General features: G+C 50.5%; 2 protein-coding genes across 3 annotated transcripts in view; both read left to right on the forward strand.

The window, feature by feature from the left end:
• Positions 1 to 4663, forward strand: part of AGRP (agouti related neuropeptide) — a 58337-nt gene extending 53674 nt beyond the window's left edge. Inside the window, exons 1-5 of one of the 2 annotated variants that reach the window (XM_032854198.1) lie at positions 3159 to 3333; positions 3630 to 3726; positions 3840 to 3972; positions 4139 to 4224; positions 4439 to 4663. In XM_032854198.1, the coding sequence (XP_032710089.1) occupies positions 3843 to 3972; positions 4139 to 4224; positions 4439 to 4621 (399 nt within the window). In that variant the 5' untranslated portion in view covers positions 3159 to 3333; positions 3630 to 3726; positions 3840 to 3842 and the 3' untranslated portion in view covers positions 4622 to 4663. Of the gene's footprint in view, positions 1 to 3158; positions 3334 to 3629; positions 3727 to 3839; positions 3973 to 4138; positions 4225 to 4438 lie in introns of those variants that run through there. The other variant, XM_032854197.1, reaches the window with a different exon arrangement.
• Positions 4664 to 5385: 722 nt separating this feature from the next.
• ATP6V0D1 (ATPase H+ transporting V0 subunit d1) overlaps positions 5386 to 20400 on the forward strand; it is a 39500-nt gene continuing 24485 nt past the window's right edge. The window contains exon 1 of the mRNA XM_032854199.1: positions 5386 to 5618. Coding sequence (XP_032710090.1) covers positions 5489 to 5618 — 130 coding nt within the window. The 5' untranslated portion in view covers positions 5386 to 5488. The remainder of the gene's footprint in view (positions 5619 to 20400) is intronic.

Consider the following 20400-nt stretch of genomic DNA (forward strand, 5'->3'; position numbering starts at 1 on the left):
CTGCCCCCTGCTGGACAAAGTAGGAACAGTACCTTGGTAGGTGAGGGTTACCTTGAGGAGGGAAAAGAGGAGAGGTAGGGGTCAAATCCCCCTCCTCCTCCTCATACTTGGATCTCCGGCACAAGACAACCACATTCTCCTCTTCCTCTCTCCAAAATCAGGATCCCTCCCCAGGCTCACCAAGTAGGCTCTGGCTCCCCCCCAGTTCTCCCAAATCCGCCACCCAGAACATTTCCGAAGGTCTTTTTGTCAACAAGCGTGATCCTGGGAACATCAGTTTCTGACCAATAAAATCACCCCCACAGTATTTAAACTCATTAACAGACAAAACGGGCTCCCAGCGGGCCTTCTATAGACTACTAGATGTAGGCAACTGTGTTCATCAGGAGGAAAGATCAATGTAAGGATCAACAAACCCAAGGGAAATAGAAAAGAGGAGGAAAGCAGAAACTTAATTGTAACAAAATCTGATAAATCAAGCCAAAGATTGGTTATTTGCAAAAACAAATAAAATTTGATAAGCCAATGGAAATTTCACTTTAGATAGAGGTACAAATATAGATATGGATATAGATATAGATATGACCAGAAACCCATGGGCAATGTTTTGGGCTAATTCGGTGGTGGTAGGAGGGGTCCTAGTCAACATCGTGCTGAAGGGCAGAAGGAAGGTGGGTGGGAAAGGACATAAACAAATGTTGATTTCCTCCTCCGGACTGCTAGGTGGCATGAGAGCTACTGGGCTCCTGTGGCTATGGTCTGGGCCGGTGCACTCTCGCCGCAGTGATAGAGTGTGGAGGTGGCTATGATGTTTGCTGACTGACTCACTGACCGAATCAACTCTGAAGGTAGCCAACTCTCTGACCCCGGGTGGGGAGGGGAGCGGGGAGAAAAACGTCTATTAACTGCTCACCAGGCTGGGGCTCGTTGGGCAGGAACCAGGCTTGGAGCACAGCCTGTACTAGTGTTAAGCTGTAGAATTAGGCAGCTTGGTAAGCCATGTGCCAACTATGGGTCCAAGAAACTTACATTGTCCCTTGTCTGGCGCCACCCTTGACTCTTACTCAAGCTTCATGAATGAGTAAAAGCTTCCTCTCCCAGAAAGCCTTCTCAGCCAACTTCCGGCTCCTCCCTTAGCTGGGGTAGGTGCCTCTCCTAGTCTTAAATGCTCCTGGGGCACTCTTCTATCAAAGCATTTATCCCATTGCATTTTATTTTTATTTATTTATTTTTTAAGATTTTATTTATTTATTTGACAGACAGAGATCACAAGTAGGCAGAGAGGCAGGCAGAGAGAGAGAGAGAGAGGAGGAAGCAGGCTCCCTGCTGAGCAGAGAGCCCGATGTGGGGCTCGATCCCAGGACCCTGGGATCACGACCTGAGCCGAAGGCAGAGGCTTTAACCCACTGAGCCACCCAGGCGCCCCTTATCCCATTGCATTTTAAATAATTCTCTTTGTTTTTAACTTTTATTACGAAGATTTTCAAACATAAACAAGGAGAGCAGTCATGGGATAACGGAGCCCACGTACTCATCACCCAATTTCAACAAATTACCAACTCATGAACAGTTTTATTTCATCCATATCATGTCCTGCTACTCCTTCTCCCTTGGATTATTTCATATCATTTTATCAGCAAATACTCCATTATATTTCTTTAAAAATAAGCCACTTTAAACCACAATACCATTATCACAACTTTAAAAATGAACAAGCATTCCTTGATGCCATCAACTATCCAATGTTTATATTTCTCTCATTATCCTCCTGTGTTAATAGTTGGTTTTCTTGAATGTCTCACCCATCGGATCTGACGAGGGACTGGGGCTGCCCCTTGGAAAGCTTCAGCCCTTGCCCATCACTGCCCAGGTCTTCACCTGCACACACACAGGGGAAGACAGGCACTGCTCTGTGGATGAGCGGACACTGAGTGCCAGGGTGGGATGGCACCAGCACGGCCCCCGAACATGGACAACTGTTCTTAGCATGGATGCGGACCAGGCCCAGCCAAGTGCTCACATTCTCCACCTCAAATTACCTGAGGTGCTTTCCAAAACCCACATGCACTCCCTGTTCCCCACCTCCAACTCCTCAGCCAGAATCTCCAAGGATGGGGCCAGGGGCCAGGGACTGGGGAAGTGTCTCGGGCACACTTGAACCCCAACTGGCCCCACCAAGATGGAAGGATATCTAGTGCCCGATACTTTCACCCTGCACCACTCTGAGAAGAGAAAGCCCTGGGGTAGACAACAGGGCCCAGCTCTAGCCTCTGGAAAAGAAGGGTCAATGTCAGTTGCCAGGGAGGTCCTGACACCAGGTCTAGTTTGCGGCTATTTGTCACCAAAATAGCCAGAAGCATTGTCAGGGGAGAAATGGGGATAGCCCTTTGCTGGATTATCCTGGGGCCCTCTCCTCAGGGAAGTAGTATGTGATCCTGGGAGCTCATAGGACTGTGACCCTGTGCCAGCCACAAGTGAGCCCGGTGCTAGCCTGCTACCAGAACAGACATCAGTGCCCATCTGTGAAAGCAGCTGCCACAGTCCCGCCCTCTGCAGAGCAGCCCCTCCCCATGCAACTGAACCCCAAGACTGACTGTTGGTACTGAAGGCTATAAGGCCGTCAGACGACAACATACAGTTTCCACCCGTTGCTGGGAGGACTTCCTCATCCTGGGCAGAATAGCCTGTGTGAACCTAGACCAGAAACCCCAACAGCCTCTTCAAACTTCTACTGTCTCAGGCCAGCTCAGTTTGTACACTGAGGCCTTCAAGGTAATTCAGCCTGTATCCCTTTTCCTGATGGGCAAGTGTGTGTTACAGAGCCCCCCAGAAGGGAGAGGGCAGGCAGGGGCAGGTGGAGTCCTGTGTGTCCTTCCACCTTCACAAAAGGGCAGTCTTCACCCTGGCCTCCTGCTGATGAGACCAGGCGTGGGCACAGGCCTGACAACACAGGGCGGATGGGAACAGCCATTAGCACTAATGAGACAGGCAGCCTGAAAGCTTTTTACTTTGAAGCTGCTCGCCCACCCAGGGAACAGTCCGTCCTGCTTCCTTGGCTTCCAGGAAGCCCAGGTGGAAAAGGGTTTGGGAGAAGGAGCAGGGGTGGGGGTCTTGGAGAAGTCTGGAGGAACAAAGGGGAGGGGAGGAAGGACCAGGGATGGAGGCAGAAGGGCTTGGTTTTGGCTAAGTGGACTTCTCTCCTCCCCTTTCCCTCCAAAAAACCCCCAGGGTCTAGGTCTGCACCCCACTCTGGCCACTGGCCCATCACCCTCTCCAGTGCCCTTGACTAAAGTTCCTGGAAGCAAAGGAAACAACATGCCACACAGGGTCTGAGTGAGCATCTCCGGGGCCACAAATTAAATTAAGATCTCAGGGCTGCCTGCCTTGTTATTGCTAATGGCTCTGGCCTGTACCACCTCCCCGCCCCTACCCAGGTCCCTGTCCTGTAGAAATTTGGGGGTTCTGGGCACCCTACCTTGCTCCCAAACTTTGATTGGCACCTGGGAACCTCACCCCAAATCGGAGCTGGGCACACCTCTTATAGAGCATCCAAAAACCCAGGTTGCAGGGAGAGAGGTCTGAGCTGTGCCCCCACCCTCTGGCGAGGGCCCCTTATGTCTTGGCTGCAGGCAGCAGTCACGTGTGGGGCGTTCATTAGACCCTGCCATATAAGCTGAGGGCACAGAGTGGCCAGAAACTCTCCAGGCAAGGATCCAGCAAGCAGAGGTAAGTCCTCAGGTTGGGCAGAGACCCCTGTTCTCTGGGAAGTCTCTGGGGCTGGGCACCTGGAGGGTGCAAGGATGAGGAAGGACTAAGTGCTGGGTCTTACTGCTGGCCAGGTCATGCTGCCTGCAGTGCTGCTGAGCTGTGCCCTGCTGCTGGCACTGCCCCCCATGCAGTGGGCCGACATGGGCCTGGCCCCGCTGGAAGGCATCAGAAGTCCTGACCAGGCCCTGTTCCCAGAGCTCCCAGGTCAGTATGGGCAGGGGTGAAGCTGGGTGGAACCTGGATACCCTCTGGCCACAAAGTATCCTGCTTGGTATGAGCCCTCCTTGCCCCTTCCCAATCCCAGACCTTGGAGGTGGGTGTTTAATGCATGGGGAGGGAGGGGTTTCTTCCCTCACATCACCTGTTCCAGGCCTGGGCCTGCAGTCCTCGATGAAAAGGACAGCTGCAGAACAGTCAGGAGAGGCTCTGCTGCAGGAGGCTGAGGCCTTGGCAGAGGTAACCGCCCAGGAGAAGGGGGGATGGCCACAGGCCTTGGGAGGGGACATCAGGTGTCATCCCTTCTCTCCACCACATGATCCCTCACCTGGGGTGATGCTGCAGACTACTGTCTCCATGCTCCACTGCCATCCTGTTCGGATTGAGGCAGGTGACATCCCTGGACCTGCCTTCAAAGGCCCATGCCTGCAATCCTGCTCCCTCACTCCTGTAGGTACTAGATCCGGAGGGCAGAGAGCCACGCTCCCCACGTCGCTGCGTAAGGCTGCATGAATCCTGTCTGGGACACCAGGTACCATGTTGCGACCCATGTGCCACGTGCTACTGCCGTTTCTTCAACGCCTTCTGCTACTGCCGGAAGCTGGGTACTGCCATGAACCCCTGCAGCCGTACCTAGTGGGCCAACGTCCGGGTCGGGGTCTACATGGGGTAGTGAATAAAGGCTGGGACCAACCCCAAGGCTGTGGCATTATTTCAAACGTGGCCGTCGGAGGTGGGAGGTCACAGTAGGGATGGGGTTGCCACCAAGCCAAGAAATCTCACACACACACACACACACACACACACCTACCCCAGGGTCTAGGCTACCCATCATCTGAATCACTTACATGCATGGTCTTACGGTGCCAGGCGCCGGTGGGGAGGCAGAAAGGCCGGACTCCAGCCCTCCAGAATCTCGTACAAGAAATGCGGGTGCAGCGCGCAGTGCATACACGGCCTGGAACTCCTGGCAGGCCAGCAAGCGTTAGGCTCCAGGGCCTGCTTGCGGCTAACCTGACCTGTGACTTCAGCGAAGCCTGCCCCTCGATCTGTAGTTCCCTTCGAGGGAAGACTGCCTCAGCAGTCTGGAACATTTCCAAGCATAAGAAGCACCGCTTATTCCCATCTTTACTCGGCCTGCGCCTCAGGGTCAGCTACCCAAGACGGTGGTGTAAAGCTAGAGGGCCCAATCGAATCCGCGCGGCCACGTGCGCCACCACGCGGCCGGCCTAAGACACTCCACGCTGGTTAAGGCCGGTAGCGAGACGCACGCCTACCCAGCCGCGCAGGCGCCAGAGGGCCCACACCTGCGCAATGCTTTCGGACGAAACTACCCGGAAGCCGGGCGCCACTCACAGCCCCGCCCCTTTGTGGTCACGTGAGGCGGTCGCGCGTCACCTGACCCGCTTGACAGCCCGCTGCTGGCGCAGAGTCAGCTGATCTTGGAATCAAGCTGTCCACCCGGCGATCGGGGTTCTCCGATCTCGCCTCCCCCGCCGCAGCCATGTCGTTCTTCCCGGAGCTTTATTTCAACGTGGACAATGGCTACTTGGAGGGACTGGTGCGCGGCCTGAAGGCCGGAGTGCTCAGCCAGGCGGACTACCTCAATCTGGTGCAGTGCGAGACGCTGGAGGGTGAGCCGCGGGGTCGGGAGCTTGGGCCTTGAAAGGCTGGCAAGGAGACTGGCCCGGGCCTGAGGGTTCCGAGATCTGGGCGGGGAAGCCGGAGGCGGGCGTTCTCCAAGGGCCTAAGAGGCCTTGCTGGGAATCCAGCGGCCGATGGCGGGCGCCCAGGAAGGGAATCTCCCTCCAGATGCGGCTCCGCAGGGGCCCAGACGTAACCAAGGCTTTGGGAACAGCGGTGGTTGGCGTCTGCTGGGGCCTTCGCTTCCCCCTTAAGCCTGCCGTGTAGTTTGAAAAAGAGGGTTTCTCGAGAGTGGTTGATCGGTGGTGCGAGAAGTGCCCATACAAGACGCTTCACCCTGACGTAGTCCAAGAAAGGCCCCGTGGCAACGCTTAGAGAAGCTAAGTGGAAAAGCCCCCGCTTACCACCTAACATAACCAAGGCTTTTGGGATCACTGTGTCTTAGCCTTGGCCGGCGTGGTGAGCCTTCCTGGGGAATTGCTGAGCTAACCTAGTGAGAGTTTGCTCCCATCGCCGAACCCCTGGCTGAGCAGAGTCTCCTGAAGGCAGTAATTTGGAGAGCAAGAGGGGGCCCTCCAAGTTTGGAAGTTCCTACACTTGTATTTGGCTAATAAATCCCACCTTCTCAGCGAGAAGGTTGCCTGTTGGAACAGGATTTTTTTTTTTTTGGAAGCACAAGAATGATGAGAAGCTAAGTTCCTCTTTCTTCAGCTCCAAAGTGGGATTGACTCCCTAAGGCAGAGCTGCAACAGATTTACTGAATTAGAGATGTCGCTGAGCCCCCATTTCCCCTGGTGATAGTGAAGGGCATTGTGGTTGGGATGTAAGTTCCCATTTCTGACCCTCAAGAGATACCCTTGAGCAGAGGTACTGCTGGCTCCATGGTTGGCAGCTAGAGGGAAAGACGACTTGCCCTCTGGAGAAAATTTTCTCATCAAAAACTGATTGAGGTTAAAAGAGGATTCAAGGGACGCCTGTGTGGCTCAGTTGGTTAAGCAGCTGCCTTTGGCTCAGGTCATGATCCCAGCGTCCTGGGATCGAGTCCCACATCGGGCTCCTTGCTCGGCGGGGAGCCTGCTTCTCCCTCTGCCTCTGCTGCCACTCAGCCTGCCTGTGCTCTCTCTCTCTCTGGCAAATAAATAATTAAAATCTTTTAAAAAAATAAAAGAGGGTTCAATTTTTATTTATTTATTTTTAAAGATTATTTATTTATTTATTTATTTGACAGACGAGATCACAAGTAGGCAGAGAGGCAGGCGGGGGGGGGGGGAAGAAGGCTCCCTGCTGAGCAGAGAGCCTGATGTGGGGCTCGATCCCAGGACCCTGGAATCATGACCTGAGCTGAAGGCAGAGGCTTTAACCCACTGAGCCACCCAGGTGCCCCTATTTATTTATTTTTTTAAAAAGATTTGTTTATTTATTTGACAAACAGAGCTCACAAGTAGGCAGAGAGGCAGGCAGAGAGAGAGGAGGGAGTAGGCTCCCTGCTGGGCAGAGAGCCGGATGTGGGGCTTGATCCCAGGACCTGAGCTGAAGGCAGAGGCTTTAATCCACTGAGCCACCCAGGTGCCCCAAGGATTCAATTTTTAAAAATCAGCTGTTTATCTTGTAAACTGAACCAGTAAAGGGAAAATAGATACTTTAAAATTTTAAAACTTATTGAAATTAAAATGCAATAATTCTGGGTTTTAATATAGACATCTGAGAAAAGCTATTTGTCTGCCTTATAAGAGTGGAAATGGGAAGGAGAGGAGAGCACCTTAGGGTACCGGGTTGAAGGAGCCTGCCAGCAATCTGACTTTCGTCACTGGGAAAAGGAGGAGAAACAGAGGAAGGCTGCCTAGGGCAGTGCCTGGCACACAGTTGGCATTTAATATGAGTTTTGTGGACTGACTGGGACTGGAGATCTTTCTTTGCTTAAATCTGAAGGTAAACACAGTTGATGACCAACTGGCATTTGGTAAACTTGTTTCTTTTCTAGGTTTTCCTCACTCATGCTGCAGCCTGTCCTTCCTCTTCCTGTAGAGCTTTTGGGGTTCCCATCTTCCCAGCAACCCCTCCATCATTATCCTCCATAAATGTGTAAGGCCATTCCTCCTGCAGCCCTGCTCAGCACATGGCCTGCCTTGTGGCACCCCATCTAGACCTTTAGAGTCACATTCAAGGATTCCCTTGCTCTTCCACACATACTCCTTTCCCTCACACAAGCCATCCCCCTCAACTCTTGGTGCCCATAGTGTGTGGACCCTGGGGTTGGAAAAATCTGAGTTTGAATCCCAGCCCTGCCACTTACCGGGTTACCTTAGATGAGCTAGTCAACACTTCTGGGCCTTGGGTTCTTCATCTGGTATAGTATCATCACCTATTTCATAAGGTTGTGAGATGTCAGCAAGCTTTTAAACACTTAGCCCAGCAATAAACACAGAATATGTGCTAGATAAATGTTAGCTCTTGCTTTCACTACATTGCCCCTGCCATTCCTTCTGTATCCATCTCTTCCCCACGAAGCCCAGTGATTCCCACCCTTCAAGGCCCAGGCCCAGTAGCATCCCATCTTAGAGCCCCCATGGTGATCATGGTAGGCTAGAATGTTGTCCCCTCCACCAGTTACAGCTCCTGTGGCTGTCTATGTTATTTTCCTAGAAGTTTCTTGGCGTAGAGTTTGGATTTTGGGGGGACCCTATCTGCTGGAGATAGTCAAGACTTTTCAGGGGCTGGGGATAACCAGAAGCAGGAGGAGTGACCAGAAACCCCATTATCCTCTACAGAAAGTCGTCCTCTGTTTCTGAGGGTGGTACCAGAGGCCTTTGGTGCTGTTTTGTTGTTGTTGTTTTGCCTCTGTGTGTCCAAAAGTGACAAGATTTCCAAAGAAGATGTTTCAGGTGTTGGACAGTTCCCAGAAGGCACAGGATACTGGGAAGAGAGGTTCATGTTCCTCAAGGAAGGGCAGATGCAGACCCTCCACCACACCCTGGGCTTTCTTCCCGGAATCCCAGTTGAGCAAGGCATCTGCTACTCACCTCTTCTTCTAGAACTCAGTCTTTGAGGACCTTCAGAGTTCATATATTCTCCGTAGTCCATCTTGCTTCATTGACTAAACTCAGAGGTAGGAGAAAAAACCTGGAAAGGTTAATAGAGGGAACAGAGTTGGGTGGTCACAAGAGCACTGTTTAACTCTGAGCGTTTCTGGATATGTAGAGTACTGCATATCCATACTTCTGGGGGCTGAGTCTTATGCTGGAAATTGTGGGGAAGATGAGGTGGGTCAGAGATACACAAAGAGAAATCCTGCAGTATTACTTTGAATGTTTTTATTCATCCAGTATGTACTTAGGAAGCACCTTTTTTCTGCCAGGCGCTGTGATAGGGGCTGAGATATTTTGTTGAATGATGTCCTCTTGACCCTCATAATCCTGTGGTGGAGGTCAGTGTGGGCAGGGGGAAGACATTAAGAGATCAGTGTAGCATAGAAGTTACAAATGTGGGCTTACTACTTCTTGGCACTGCCATGTAACCTCTGTCCAGAGTTTTATTGTCTGTAAAGTGGTAATCATAATGGCACGTACTTCATGGGCTGGTTATGAAGGTTGAACAAGATAATTCATATAAAGCACTTAGCTCTTCCGACTGAGCCAGCCAAGGTTACTGTTATTTTTTTTTAAGATTTTTATTTATTTATTTGACAGACAGAGATCAAAAGGCAGAGAGGCAGGCAGAGAGAGAAGGTGGGGAAGTAGGCTCCCTGCTGAGCGGAGAGCCCGATGCGGGGCTCGATCCCAGGACCCTGAGATCATGACCTGAGCTGAAGGCCGAGGCTTAACCCACTAAGCCATCCAGATGCCCCCCCCATTACTGTTATTTTAAAGTGGACTAAATATATAATTACAGACTGAGGAGTGATAGTGGAAAATGTGATGGTCTGGAGCACCGCCTTCCACAGAGGCTTGCCAGCCTTGGGGTTCTCTGATGTATTTCAGTCATTAGGAGCATATGTATGCTACTTTGATGTTCAGATGTTTGTTCGCTCATTGAAGAAACATTGCCTAAAGGCCTACTGTGTGCCAGTTCCTGGGCTTTATAGGTGAGCCAAGTAGCTATTTCAGGCATTACCATAGTTCTGAGCCTTAACTCTCAGCTTTGACCCAGGGTTCAGCCTAAGAACATGGCTAGTAATTTGTCTGACTGGATTTGGGGCATTCAAGCATGAGTGAGGCTCCAGCTCTGCCCTCCAGAATTTTTCCCTTCTTCTTTCCTCTTTAAAACTATTTTTTAAAGATTTTATTTGTTTATTTGACAGAGAGAGATCATAAGTAGGCAGAGAGGCAGGCAGAGAGAGAGAAGGAAGCAGGCCCCCCACCAAGCAGAGAGCCCAGTGTGGGATTCGATCCCACAGACCATGTATTAAAAGATGCGGGGAGACCATGACTGGAGCCGAAGGCAGAGGCCCAACCCACTGAGCCACCCAGGCATCTCTAAAACTATTTTATTTTTTTAAAGATTTTATTTATTTATTTGACAGAGAGAGATCATAGGTAGACAGGGGGGCGGGGGAAGCAGGCTCCCCGCTGAGCAGAGAGCCCGATGCGGGGCTCGATCCCAGGACGCTGGGATCACGACCTGAGCTGAAAGCAGAGGCTTTAACCCACTGAGCCACCCAGGCGCCCCTCTAAAACTATTTTAAACTGATGTTGTCGAATATATACAAATTAGAAGGAATAGTATCACGAGTCTCTAATAATCACTTAACTATAACAATGATCAATTCTTGTCATTACGACAATTATCACTAAATAGCTTTTAGTTTCACTAAATAGCTCCACTTACCCTCCCAGCTCCTAAATTATTTTGAAGTAAATCCCAGACAATGCATCATTTCAGCTGTAAATATATCAATATCTCTGAAAAAGGTCATGACTAATTAAAAAAAAAATAACCACGGGGCACCTGAGTGGCTCAGTGGATTAAAGCCTCTGCCTTCGGCTCAGGTCATGATCCCAGGGTCCTGGGATTGAGCCCCATATAGGGCTCTCTGCTCGGTGGGGAGCCTGCTTCCCCCTCTTTCTCTCTGCCTGCTGCTCTGCCTACTTGTGCTCTCTGTCGAATAAAATAAAGAAAGTCTTTTAAAAAAAGATTTTATTTATTTAATTTGACAGAGAGATAGCACAAGTAGGCAGAGCAGCAGGCAGAGGGAGAGAAAGAAGCAGGCTCTCCACCGAGCAGGTAGCCCGATGTGGGACTCAATTCCAGGATCCTGGGATCATGACCTGAGGCGAAGGCAGCCACCTAACTGACTGAGCCACCCAGGCACCCCCGCATCTTTTAATACATAGGTTCTTTGTCTCTCTTATTTTTCCTTTCACTTACTGAAGAAAATGGGTCATTTGATTTATCAGTTTTTCCCACCATCTCAATTTTGCTGATACCCTTGCTGTATAGTTAGACATATACCTCTGTCCTGTGTTTTTCCTGCAAATTGGTAGTTAGATGTAGGGGCTTGATTAGAGTCTAGTTCAGCTTTTTTGGAAAAAAGAATATTTAATAGGCGATTTTGTACTTCCATTGGGAAGCACGTAACATCTAGTTGTTTCTCTTTTTTTTTTTTTTAATTTATTTGACAGACAGATCACAAGTAGGCAGAGAGGCAGACAGAGAGAGACAGGAGGAGGAGGCAGCCTCCCTGCTGAGCAGAGAGCCCGATGTGGGACTCGATCCCAGGACCCTGAGATCATGACCTGAGCTGAAGGCAGAGGCTTTAACCACTGAGCCACCCAGGCGCCCTAGTTGTTTCTCTTTTTATGACATAAAAATCATCAACATTTATCGCCTAGAATCATGATTTCATTAGGTGTTGCAAAATGGTGATATGCTAATTCCTTGTTTCCTTCTTTGATTGCTAGCTTGGGTATTTCTATATAAGGAGACTTCCACTAATCAACTGCTTTGTTACCCTGAAATACGGTCTATATTAGTGAGGTAGGATAAATGCTTGATTCTTTCCTGTATTTCTTAGTTTTCAAAATAATGAGTTGGTTCTCCAGCATCCTTCAGAGGACAAATGAGGTTTGTTCTTTTTCTTTTTCTTGGTATAGTATCATGAGGCACATATGGATTTTGATATATTTTTGACTTTTAATCTTTTTATTGAAGTTCAAACTATCCCTTGGCCAGTGGGAGCTTATTCAATAGGCTGTTGAGTCTTTTTGACACAATCCCGTGGCCTTTGAGAGCTTTCCTTACTTCAGAGATAACGATATCTTCTAATCTTATCTTATACATTTCCTGACCCAGACCTAGAGTCCTCATTTCTCTTAGGAGACCTTGTTCTTTTTATTAGAAAAATGATATTTAGAGATCATAATAAGTCTCATTGCTACTGGGTTGGTCATTGTTTCCAGGATTTTTCTATGGATTAGCTCTCTTCTTACTCAGAAACACAGAAAATGGAGAAAAGCATATGGCTAGCTGGATAATTCAGCCACAATTCAGCTGATGCTCATTTCCTAATTTGGAATGGAGCCTCTCTCTGACAACTAGGTCAGTCAGGACATCCATTTCCTGTTGTAAAGAAATATAATTAACATTCAGGACCGGGAGAGACAGCAAATTAAATGCTTGGGGACCATGGTTGGAGGGCTCACATGTATGGTATGCTGGCTGTCTTCCAGAACTCTTTATCCTTCTCTGTTCTGAGTTGCTTGTGTTCTTTTCATTACAACATTTCCTTCTGCATTTCAACATTTTTTTCCATAAGAGACTGTCTCTTAAGGGAAGAAGAAAGCAAGACTTCAGGCTGGGCTCAGCCAGTCATCAGTCACATGAAACTGCGGGTGCAGAGGTGGATGGTGTCCTCCAGGAGCGGCAAGTCATTCATCACTAACTGTGGTGTGGCAAGGAGTGTGGCTGGAGCGTTACAGATCAGGTCTGGAGGGATTGCAAAAGCCATAGAGGAAATGCTTTGTCCTGAGTGAGGAGATGGGTGAGGGAAACAATTGGACTTGTACTTCACAGTGCACGTGCGGTGGCAAAAGGAGATCGGAAGTGGGGGCCGCACCAGAAGGGGGAAGAACAGCTTGCAGGGTCTTATAAGGAATCCGGGTCAGAGGTGATGCCAGCTTGCCTTTGGCATGGGCAAGGATCATCATGGGGGAATCTTAGGAAGAGGAAGTGACAGAACTTGAGGGGTTGCATAAGGCACTGAGGAAGCCCATGTCATTACCGCTGGTATAGGCAACTATGTCAGTGGCAGAGTGAAATGATAGTGGAATGCAAAAGAGAAGGTTGGAGAAAGAAGGAGAAAAATGGGATCGAGGGAGCTGTGAGCCATTTGAGTAGCAATGTAGAGGTGATTTTTGGTGCTCAGGTGAGTCTGAGCTTGGGAGACAACTTTGGGAATCAGGGTAGAAGTGCAGCTGCTGCCTCTAGGAGAGAGCTTCGAGTCAGGAAGAGCAGAGGCCCGAGATGAGATCCTCCCCCAGGAAAGGCTCCAGTTAAGCAAGGGGTCCTGTCAGAAAGGTGAAAGACACCCCCAAAAGGTGGGCAGCCCCAGCAGAGAACCTGAAAAAGAAGGGGTGATGAATGCCAAATGTGGCCAAGAGATTGAAATAAAGTCAGACAGCTTTTCACTTGGATTTGCCATTCAGAGGTCACAGTGACCCTAATGAGAAGAGAGGAGAGTCGGGACTAAAAGGTGAGAGCAGGGCATGGAGTGTATGGGCAGAGATGACATACAGATGGAACAGAGCTCACTGGGGAGCTAATCCCAGCTCAGCCACATACTGGCTTTGTGACCTTGAGCAAATTGTTTGTCCTCAGTTGTATAGTCAGAAATGTTAATAGCATCTCTTCAAGATGTATACGAAGTGTAAGGACAGGGCCCCGTGCCAAGTGCACAGTCAGGACAGCCAGCTGCTGTCACCATGGTCAATCCTTCCTATCACTCCTGAAAGACAGGCACCACACTGGGCCTTGAATGGGTAACGAAAACATGGCACATAGGTCTTGCCTAGGGGCAAGTGTGCCTGTCTAATGGGCAGACAACATCGAAGTATAGTAGGCACAAGATAAATTTCAGGGGGATGGGAGCCGGTGGGGCAAAAGTGTATAGGGTTTCTCTTTGGGGTTCTGAAATCGATGGTGGTGCTGATCACACAATTTTGTGGCTATACTGAGACCCATTGAATTGTACACTTTAAATGGGAAAGTTGTATGACATATGAATTCCATCTCAGTAAAGCTCTTACCATAAGTCAGCCAGGCCGAGGAGGAATGGCATTAGCGTCCTGGAAACATGGAACTTCGCAGAATGTCTGAGGAGCTTCAGGGACTGGGAAGAGAGAATAGAACACGTGTCAATGCGTGCAGGGGCTGAGTGTGGGCAGGTACATCAGGCTGGTTCATGAAAGACTTTGAGTGCCTTGGACAAAGCTCAGGAGGGATGAATGTTATGATAAAAAAAAAAAAAGACGGGAAGGGAGAGATTCCTAGTGTTAGGTTGTGGCCAGTGTGTGGGAAATGTCGAAGAGTTTCAGTATATAGTCTTGCCTGGAAATATTTCCTATATTGCATTTTGTTGAGTTGGTGAAGTTAGAGGACCGTGGCTTGGACAGAAAGACGAGCTTAGCTCAGTGCAGAATTCCTCAGAGTCGGCTGATTTCCGAAAGAAGAGATAACACTGAGAGTCCACTGGCCACAAGCAAGAGAGAGAGAGGAGCTTGGGGGCATTTGGAGAAGAGTGTGCAGAGGTGATAACCTGGAGAAGTGTGCATTGCGGATCGAAGAGAACCAAGGACCTTGATTCTGAGCTCTGAGAGCCTGGCCCCAGACACACCTGCAGTTTCCTCCTTGGTGTTTGAGGATCCATGTTGTCCTGGCTGCCCTGGGCAATGGTGTGGCCGAGTGACGAAAACCCTGGTACCCAGTGATGGATGAGGGGGCAGGGGTCCTTGGTGGTGACTGTGGCCACCCGATACCTTGATTGTTCTTCTCCAACTTGCTGCTGCTCCCCAAGAGGTGGAGGCTCCAAAGTGGGGGTGGAGGCTTGAGAGGGGCAGGAGAGAGGTCTTGCTGTCTTGAGCCAGCTTGGACTTGGTCCCTTAGTAGATGGGGTGGGGAGGGGTTGTGAAGGGAATAGGGGTGGGAGGAGGACACAGTCAGAAACTTGGTCTGAGGCTCTGGAGGCTGGATTTAGGCAGAGCCAGGGTGGAGGCGGACGGCTCTTCTGGCTCTCCCAGCGAGAAAACATGGCCGAACTGGGGCAGAAGTAGCATGAGGGGAGATGAAGGACTGGGATCAGGCACCAGCTGAGGGGGTGAGACCCACAAGGTTGGGTCAATTTTCATTCAGTGTGGGGATGAGAGGGGTTAGTAATCAGGCTTCTGACTTCATGAATGAATGGGTGGGTGCTGGAAGTGCTTCTGAGATGAGGACCAGTGGAAGAGGAGACAGTTTGGGGTATGAATGGGGTGACAGAAGAGGTGTTCTGGCTCAGATGTGCTGAGTCGGGGTGTTTGAGGGAGGCTGCTTTGTGGGCCCGGAGCTCAGGGGAAGTAGCACTGAAGATACCAGTCTGGAAGTCTGGAAGTCATCAGCACGCTGACTGGTTGGCAGCGTGTCAGTCCACAGTCGGCCATCTATAGGCTCGCAGCCAGGCCGAGTCTCCCTTAGAAGCCCAGTCCTGCCAGGAGGACAGGCCAAGACAGACCAAGACACAAGCGTGGTCTGACGAGGACACCTGGCACGGAGCCTGCTTTGGCAAGTGGTGCAGGGAGAGCAATAGCCAGGGACTCTCCACTGATCCCTTCCTCGAGTTCTCCTGCATGTCTGGGTATGGGGGTGGTTTGGTTTCATTTTTGACTAAACATATATATAATTTTTAATTCCAAAAAGGAAAGTTGGTGGAAGGGTGACTCAGTGTGGACCTTTTGGGTGACATCTTGTTAAAACATTGCATGTGTATATACGCTGTGTCCTCGTAGCCCCACTTAGAGGACTGTGTCCTTCTAGATTAGCACAAGATGGCTTGTATGGAGATGTTCCCATCAGCCTTGTTCATAACTGCAGCCTGTTAGAACAAATAGAATATTCATCAACAGGGGCAGGTTAAATAAACCATGGTCTGTCATTACCGTGGAGTACTATGCAAGTGTTCAAAAACATGAAGTTCTATAAGGACTGATTTAAAAGTATATTGTTGATATGTTCTCATTTTAGAAGAATACTCTTTGTACCTGAAAAGGTGTTTGGAAGCACAGACACCATGTGGTCTAGAATAGCAGCCTCTGGAGGAAGGAATTGAAGAGGCTAGGAGGGGAATATGTGCCTTTTTTATTTTATGCACTCTTTGGATTTATTGCAGTGAACAAATAGTTTATAATTTAAGACATCTGATAAAGATATGTAAAATAAGGGAAATTAGAACATATAGATATGCAAAGAGAAGCTCTTTACACCCAACGGGCCATCCTGGATGAGACCTCTGCTGGTGACCCCGGACACGTGCCTTCCAGATGCTGGGGCCAGTCTGATTCTTCAAGTCCCTTCTCTTTACACCTGAAGACTCAGAGCCCAGGGGGTACTTGAGGGCCCAGGCCAGGGCTGGACACCTCTGGCTGGTGACCAGGCCAGAACCTCAGGGCTCCTGTCCAGGTACAGCTCACCTCTCACCTGGCCATCTTTCTCTTTTCTTCTTCACCTCCCCCCGCCCCGCCCTTCTTGCTTTTCCTTTCCTGATTACATCTTGTGCTGGTATATACTTTAGCATAGGACGTGATAGCCCCTGTTTCATAAGCCCTGCCCCAGAGGTCATGTCAGAACTTGCTCTGCTGGGTGATAACACACTTTTTCTTGGATTTTACTCAGTGATTTCTTGGGCTTGGTTCCTGCGGTGGAACCAGTGTCTGTACCCAAGCCTAGGTAGGGCCTTTTGCGGTGGCCTTGGCATAGGCAAATGGGAGCCACCCGGGACCCTTGAAGACAGACTTTCTGGATGGCCAGGGTTTCTGGATGGTAGAGAAGGAAAGGCCCCAACATCTTAACTTAAATATGTTGCAGGGAAGCCCTCTGGAATGTGTTAATCTCCCTTTCCTGCTTTCTTAGTGGCACACACTGAGCACGGGAGAGCTTGTTCCACATCAGGGCTGGTTGACTTCGCATGGAAGGAACTATGAAGTTCCTCAGGGCCCAGGTCCGCTTGGGATGGTTTGGCTCCTGGCCCCCTGTCAGACTGCCCACTCGCCCACCCCCCACAACCACAGTGCCTGCTACAGCACCCCACACCCTTGTTCTAACTCGTAGTTGTTCTTGGGCTTTGGGCTCAGCAGTCAGACACACCGCAAATTGTTAGAGGGTCTGCTTCCAGAACAAATAGGTGTGAGGACATGAAGCAGTGACCTCTCCTGTAAATTACCAGTGCCTGCTCAGAGTCAGGAGCCTCAGGGTCCTCCTAAGTCACCAGGACCTTTGTTGAGCTCCGGTTGGGGGTGGGGGACATCAGGCAGACCCTGGCTTCCTTTCTGGCTAGCTGTGTGAGGCTAAGCCTGTGATTTCATACCTTGGAGCTTGTTTGCCCTCCTGAGAAATGAAATCATTTGCAGGCTGTGAGGATTCAGCAACAGAGTGCCTAGCAAGAGTGAAGGCTCAGTAGATATTCATATGACTAGATGATAATGACTCAGTATTGGTCCTGGCAGACTGCTAGGCTTTGGTGTACAGGGGAGGAAAAGCTAAGGCCCTGATCCTGGAGGGCTGTGCCATGTCATAGATTATTCTGTTTCTGGGTTATTAAGCACCTGCTTTTTGAAAACTTTCTATTTTTTTTTTTAAGATTTTATTTATTTGAGAGAGAATGAGTGAGAGAGAGCATGAGAGAGGAGAAGGTCAGAGGGAGAAGCAGACTCCCCAAGGAGCCAGGAACCCAATGCAGGACTCGATCCTGCAAGTCCGGGATCATGACCTGAGCCGAAGGCAGTCGCTCAACCAACTGAGCCACCCAGGCGCCCTGAAAACTTTTTAAAGATTTAATTTGTTTTAAGTAGGCTCCATGCCCAGCATGGAACCCAACACGGGGCTTGAACTCACGACCCAGAGATCAAGACCTGGGCTGAGATCAAGAGTCAGATGCTTGGGGCACCTGGGTGGCTCAGTGGGTTAAAGTCTCTGCCTTCGGCTCAGGTCATGATCTCAGGGTCCTTGGATTGAGTCGTTCCCCGCCACCCCCCCACCCCCGCATTGGGCTCTCTGCTCAGCGGGGAGCCTGCTTCCCTTCCTCTCTCTCTGCCTGCCTCTCTGCCTACTTGTGATTTCTGTCTGTCAAATAAACAAACAAACAAACAAATCTAAAAAAAAAAAAAGATTCAGATGCTGAACAGACTGAGCCACCCAGCTGCCCCTAAAGATTTTTTTTTAAAGATTTTATTTAGGGGTGACTGGGTAGCCTCAGTTGGTTAAGCAGCTGCCTTCGGTTCAGGTCCTGATCCCAGGGCCCTTGCACATGCTCGCTCTCTCCCTCTCTGTCAAATAAATAAGTAAAATCTTTTTTAAAAAGCTTAAAGATTTTATTTGTAAGAGAGAATGTGTGTGTTCGCACAAGCATGCAGGGTGGGGGTGGGAGGAGGGGCAGAGGGAGAGGGAGACGCAGGCTCCCCGCTGAGCCGGGAGCCCATCTTGGGGCTTGCTCCCAGGACCGTGGAATCATGACCTGAGCCATAACCTCAGCCACCCCGGCATCTGTCCCTAAAGGTTTGATTTTTAAGTAATCACTGCACCTGGCATGGGACTCAGACTCACAACCTGGAGATCAGGAATCGAGTGTGCTACTGACTGAGCCAGCCGGTAAGGCAGCGCCTGCTTTTTTTAGATCTGGCATTAGGCAGTAGAGGCGGGTGGGGTTGGGGTGGAAAGCTGGATCAAGGGATTTGGAGACTTGGGAGAGTCTGGCTGGCTGAGCTGGGAAACAAGAGTGTAGGGGACTGAGGATCCCCAGGCTTCCTCTGCAGGCTCTCCAGTCTTGCTACTTAGAAGGTTCTGTCTTCAGTGATGGAAGACAGACCAGTCCCTTGTGACAGGAGTCAAGCCCACCTTGTCTCCATTCTGGCTTTCCCAGACTCATGTCTATCTCGGGCCTATTCCTTGTTCTTTATGACACATTCCTGTGCGGCTTTGCCGGTGCCTGCAGCCTCCTTCCCCAGGGATCGCTGCCTTGGGGGGAGATAGGAACCAGAAGTCTGAGGCTGGGATTAGATTGGAGGGATGTGTTGAGAGGAAGAAGAGTGGATGCCCTCACCCATTACAAAGCCATCCTCCCTGTGGCCACAAGGGGGTGTGCCATGACCGCTCGGCTGCCGGAGAGCAGGGGAGGGATGTGTGGCTGAGCTAGTGAGTCAGCCAGGCGGCCTCTCTTCTCCTTCTCTGCCCAGCATCGGCTTGTGGCCACTGTCTCTTGGGACTCTATCTTGGGCCCTACCTCCCTCACCCAAGCCCCAGTTGGCCTTCTCAGATTAAGTAGGACTCCCGGCTCAGTGTCTCCTGTCTGTCCATCTCTTCCTGTCCTCACCTCCCTGTGCCCCAGCTTCCTGGGTTGGGAAGGAGAAGGCCGGAGCCATTCTCACCTTCGTGCTGAGTGCTCACTGCTCTTGCCTTACCCCTCAGGCTGTCCTTTTTCCCCCCTATCTGGGTCCTCATTTCCCCCTACCTGGGCCGTGCTGGTGGCTCTGTGTTGGAGCAGTGGCTGCAGCACAGTGTACGAGCCATGAACCTGGGGTCTGAGGGGCTCCAAGCAGGACGTTGAGGCTGCCAAGGGGTCAGGGCCATACTTCCCAGGTTCCCAGAGGTACCACTCTTCTCTACATGGCGCCCACTCTTGTTCTTCAACCCTGGTCCCTCCAGGAGAGGGAAAATTCATCCTCAGACATACTTCTTTTCTCCCAGACTCCTTCAGTGCTCTAGGGGACACATACAGGTGCACGTGGGTAGGGTGACTCTGGCAAAGGTCCAAAGTAGGCACCCCAAACTCTGCAGGCACTGTAGGTCCACACAGTCATGCTGGAAAGGGGTTGCTAGCAGGTGACTGACAATCTTCTCTTCTACTCTGCACTCCAATTTGGGGGACCTTTCCATTGACTTTCCCTCATCTAACACTTAAACTTAGCAGATATATTTTTTTTTTCTTTTCTAATCTGTTCTGCACTGGCCTTCCTCCTGTTTTAGAGGCCGGAAGATCAAGACTCTGAAGGGCCACTTAGTAGGTGTGGCTGCTTTTCTGTAGCCTGACATGCGCTCTGCCTGTCTGCATCCAGCACCCTGTAGCTTGAGGGCCTGGACTGGGGCTGCCCCGCTAGGAACTTGAGTGGTCCTGAAGAGCGGCGGGCAGATTGTGGCAGGGAAAAAGGGTATGTGGAGGGACAGCCCTGACTGGGTGCTGGACACTGCTTTCCTGGCCAACTCTGGCCTGGCCCTGGGCACTTGCCCAGACCTTGTCTCTCCTTGGCTACTCAGGCAGTGGTTTTTTCAGGCCTTAACCTCAGCTGAGGCTTTGCAAGTGGCTGATGGATGGGGCTTTCCCCTCTGAGGAATTATCTTGGTGTCCTCACTGTTGCAACTCAGCCTTTCTTGCCTTCTCTTGATCTGCTGGCTGCTCAGAGGCTCCACAAGCCGGGGCCTCCCCTGCACCTGCTGTCAGTTCTGCCGAGGTTGCTCCATGGGTACCCAGGCCTCTAGACTCACCCTGAGCCCTGGAGTGGCCCTTAGGGGCTGAGTTGTGGAGAGGTAGTGTGACTG

This window comes from Lontra canadensis, unplaced genomic scaffold (assembly GCF_010015895.1).
Source record: "Lontra canadensis isolate GAN:19392208 unplaced genomic scaffold, GSC_riverotter_1.0 scaffold8, whole genome shotgun sequence".
In the NCBI taxonomy this organism is placed as follows: Eukaryota; Metazoa; Chordata; class Mammalia; order Carnivora; family Mustelidae; genus Lontra; species Lontra canadensis.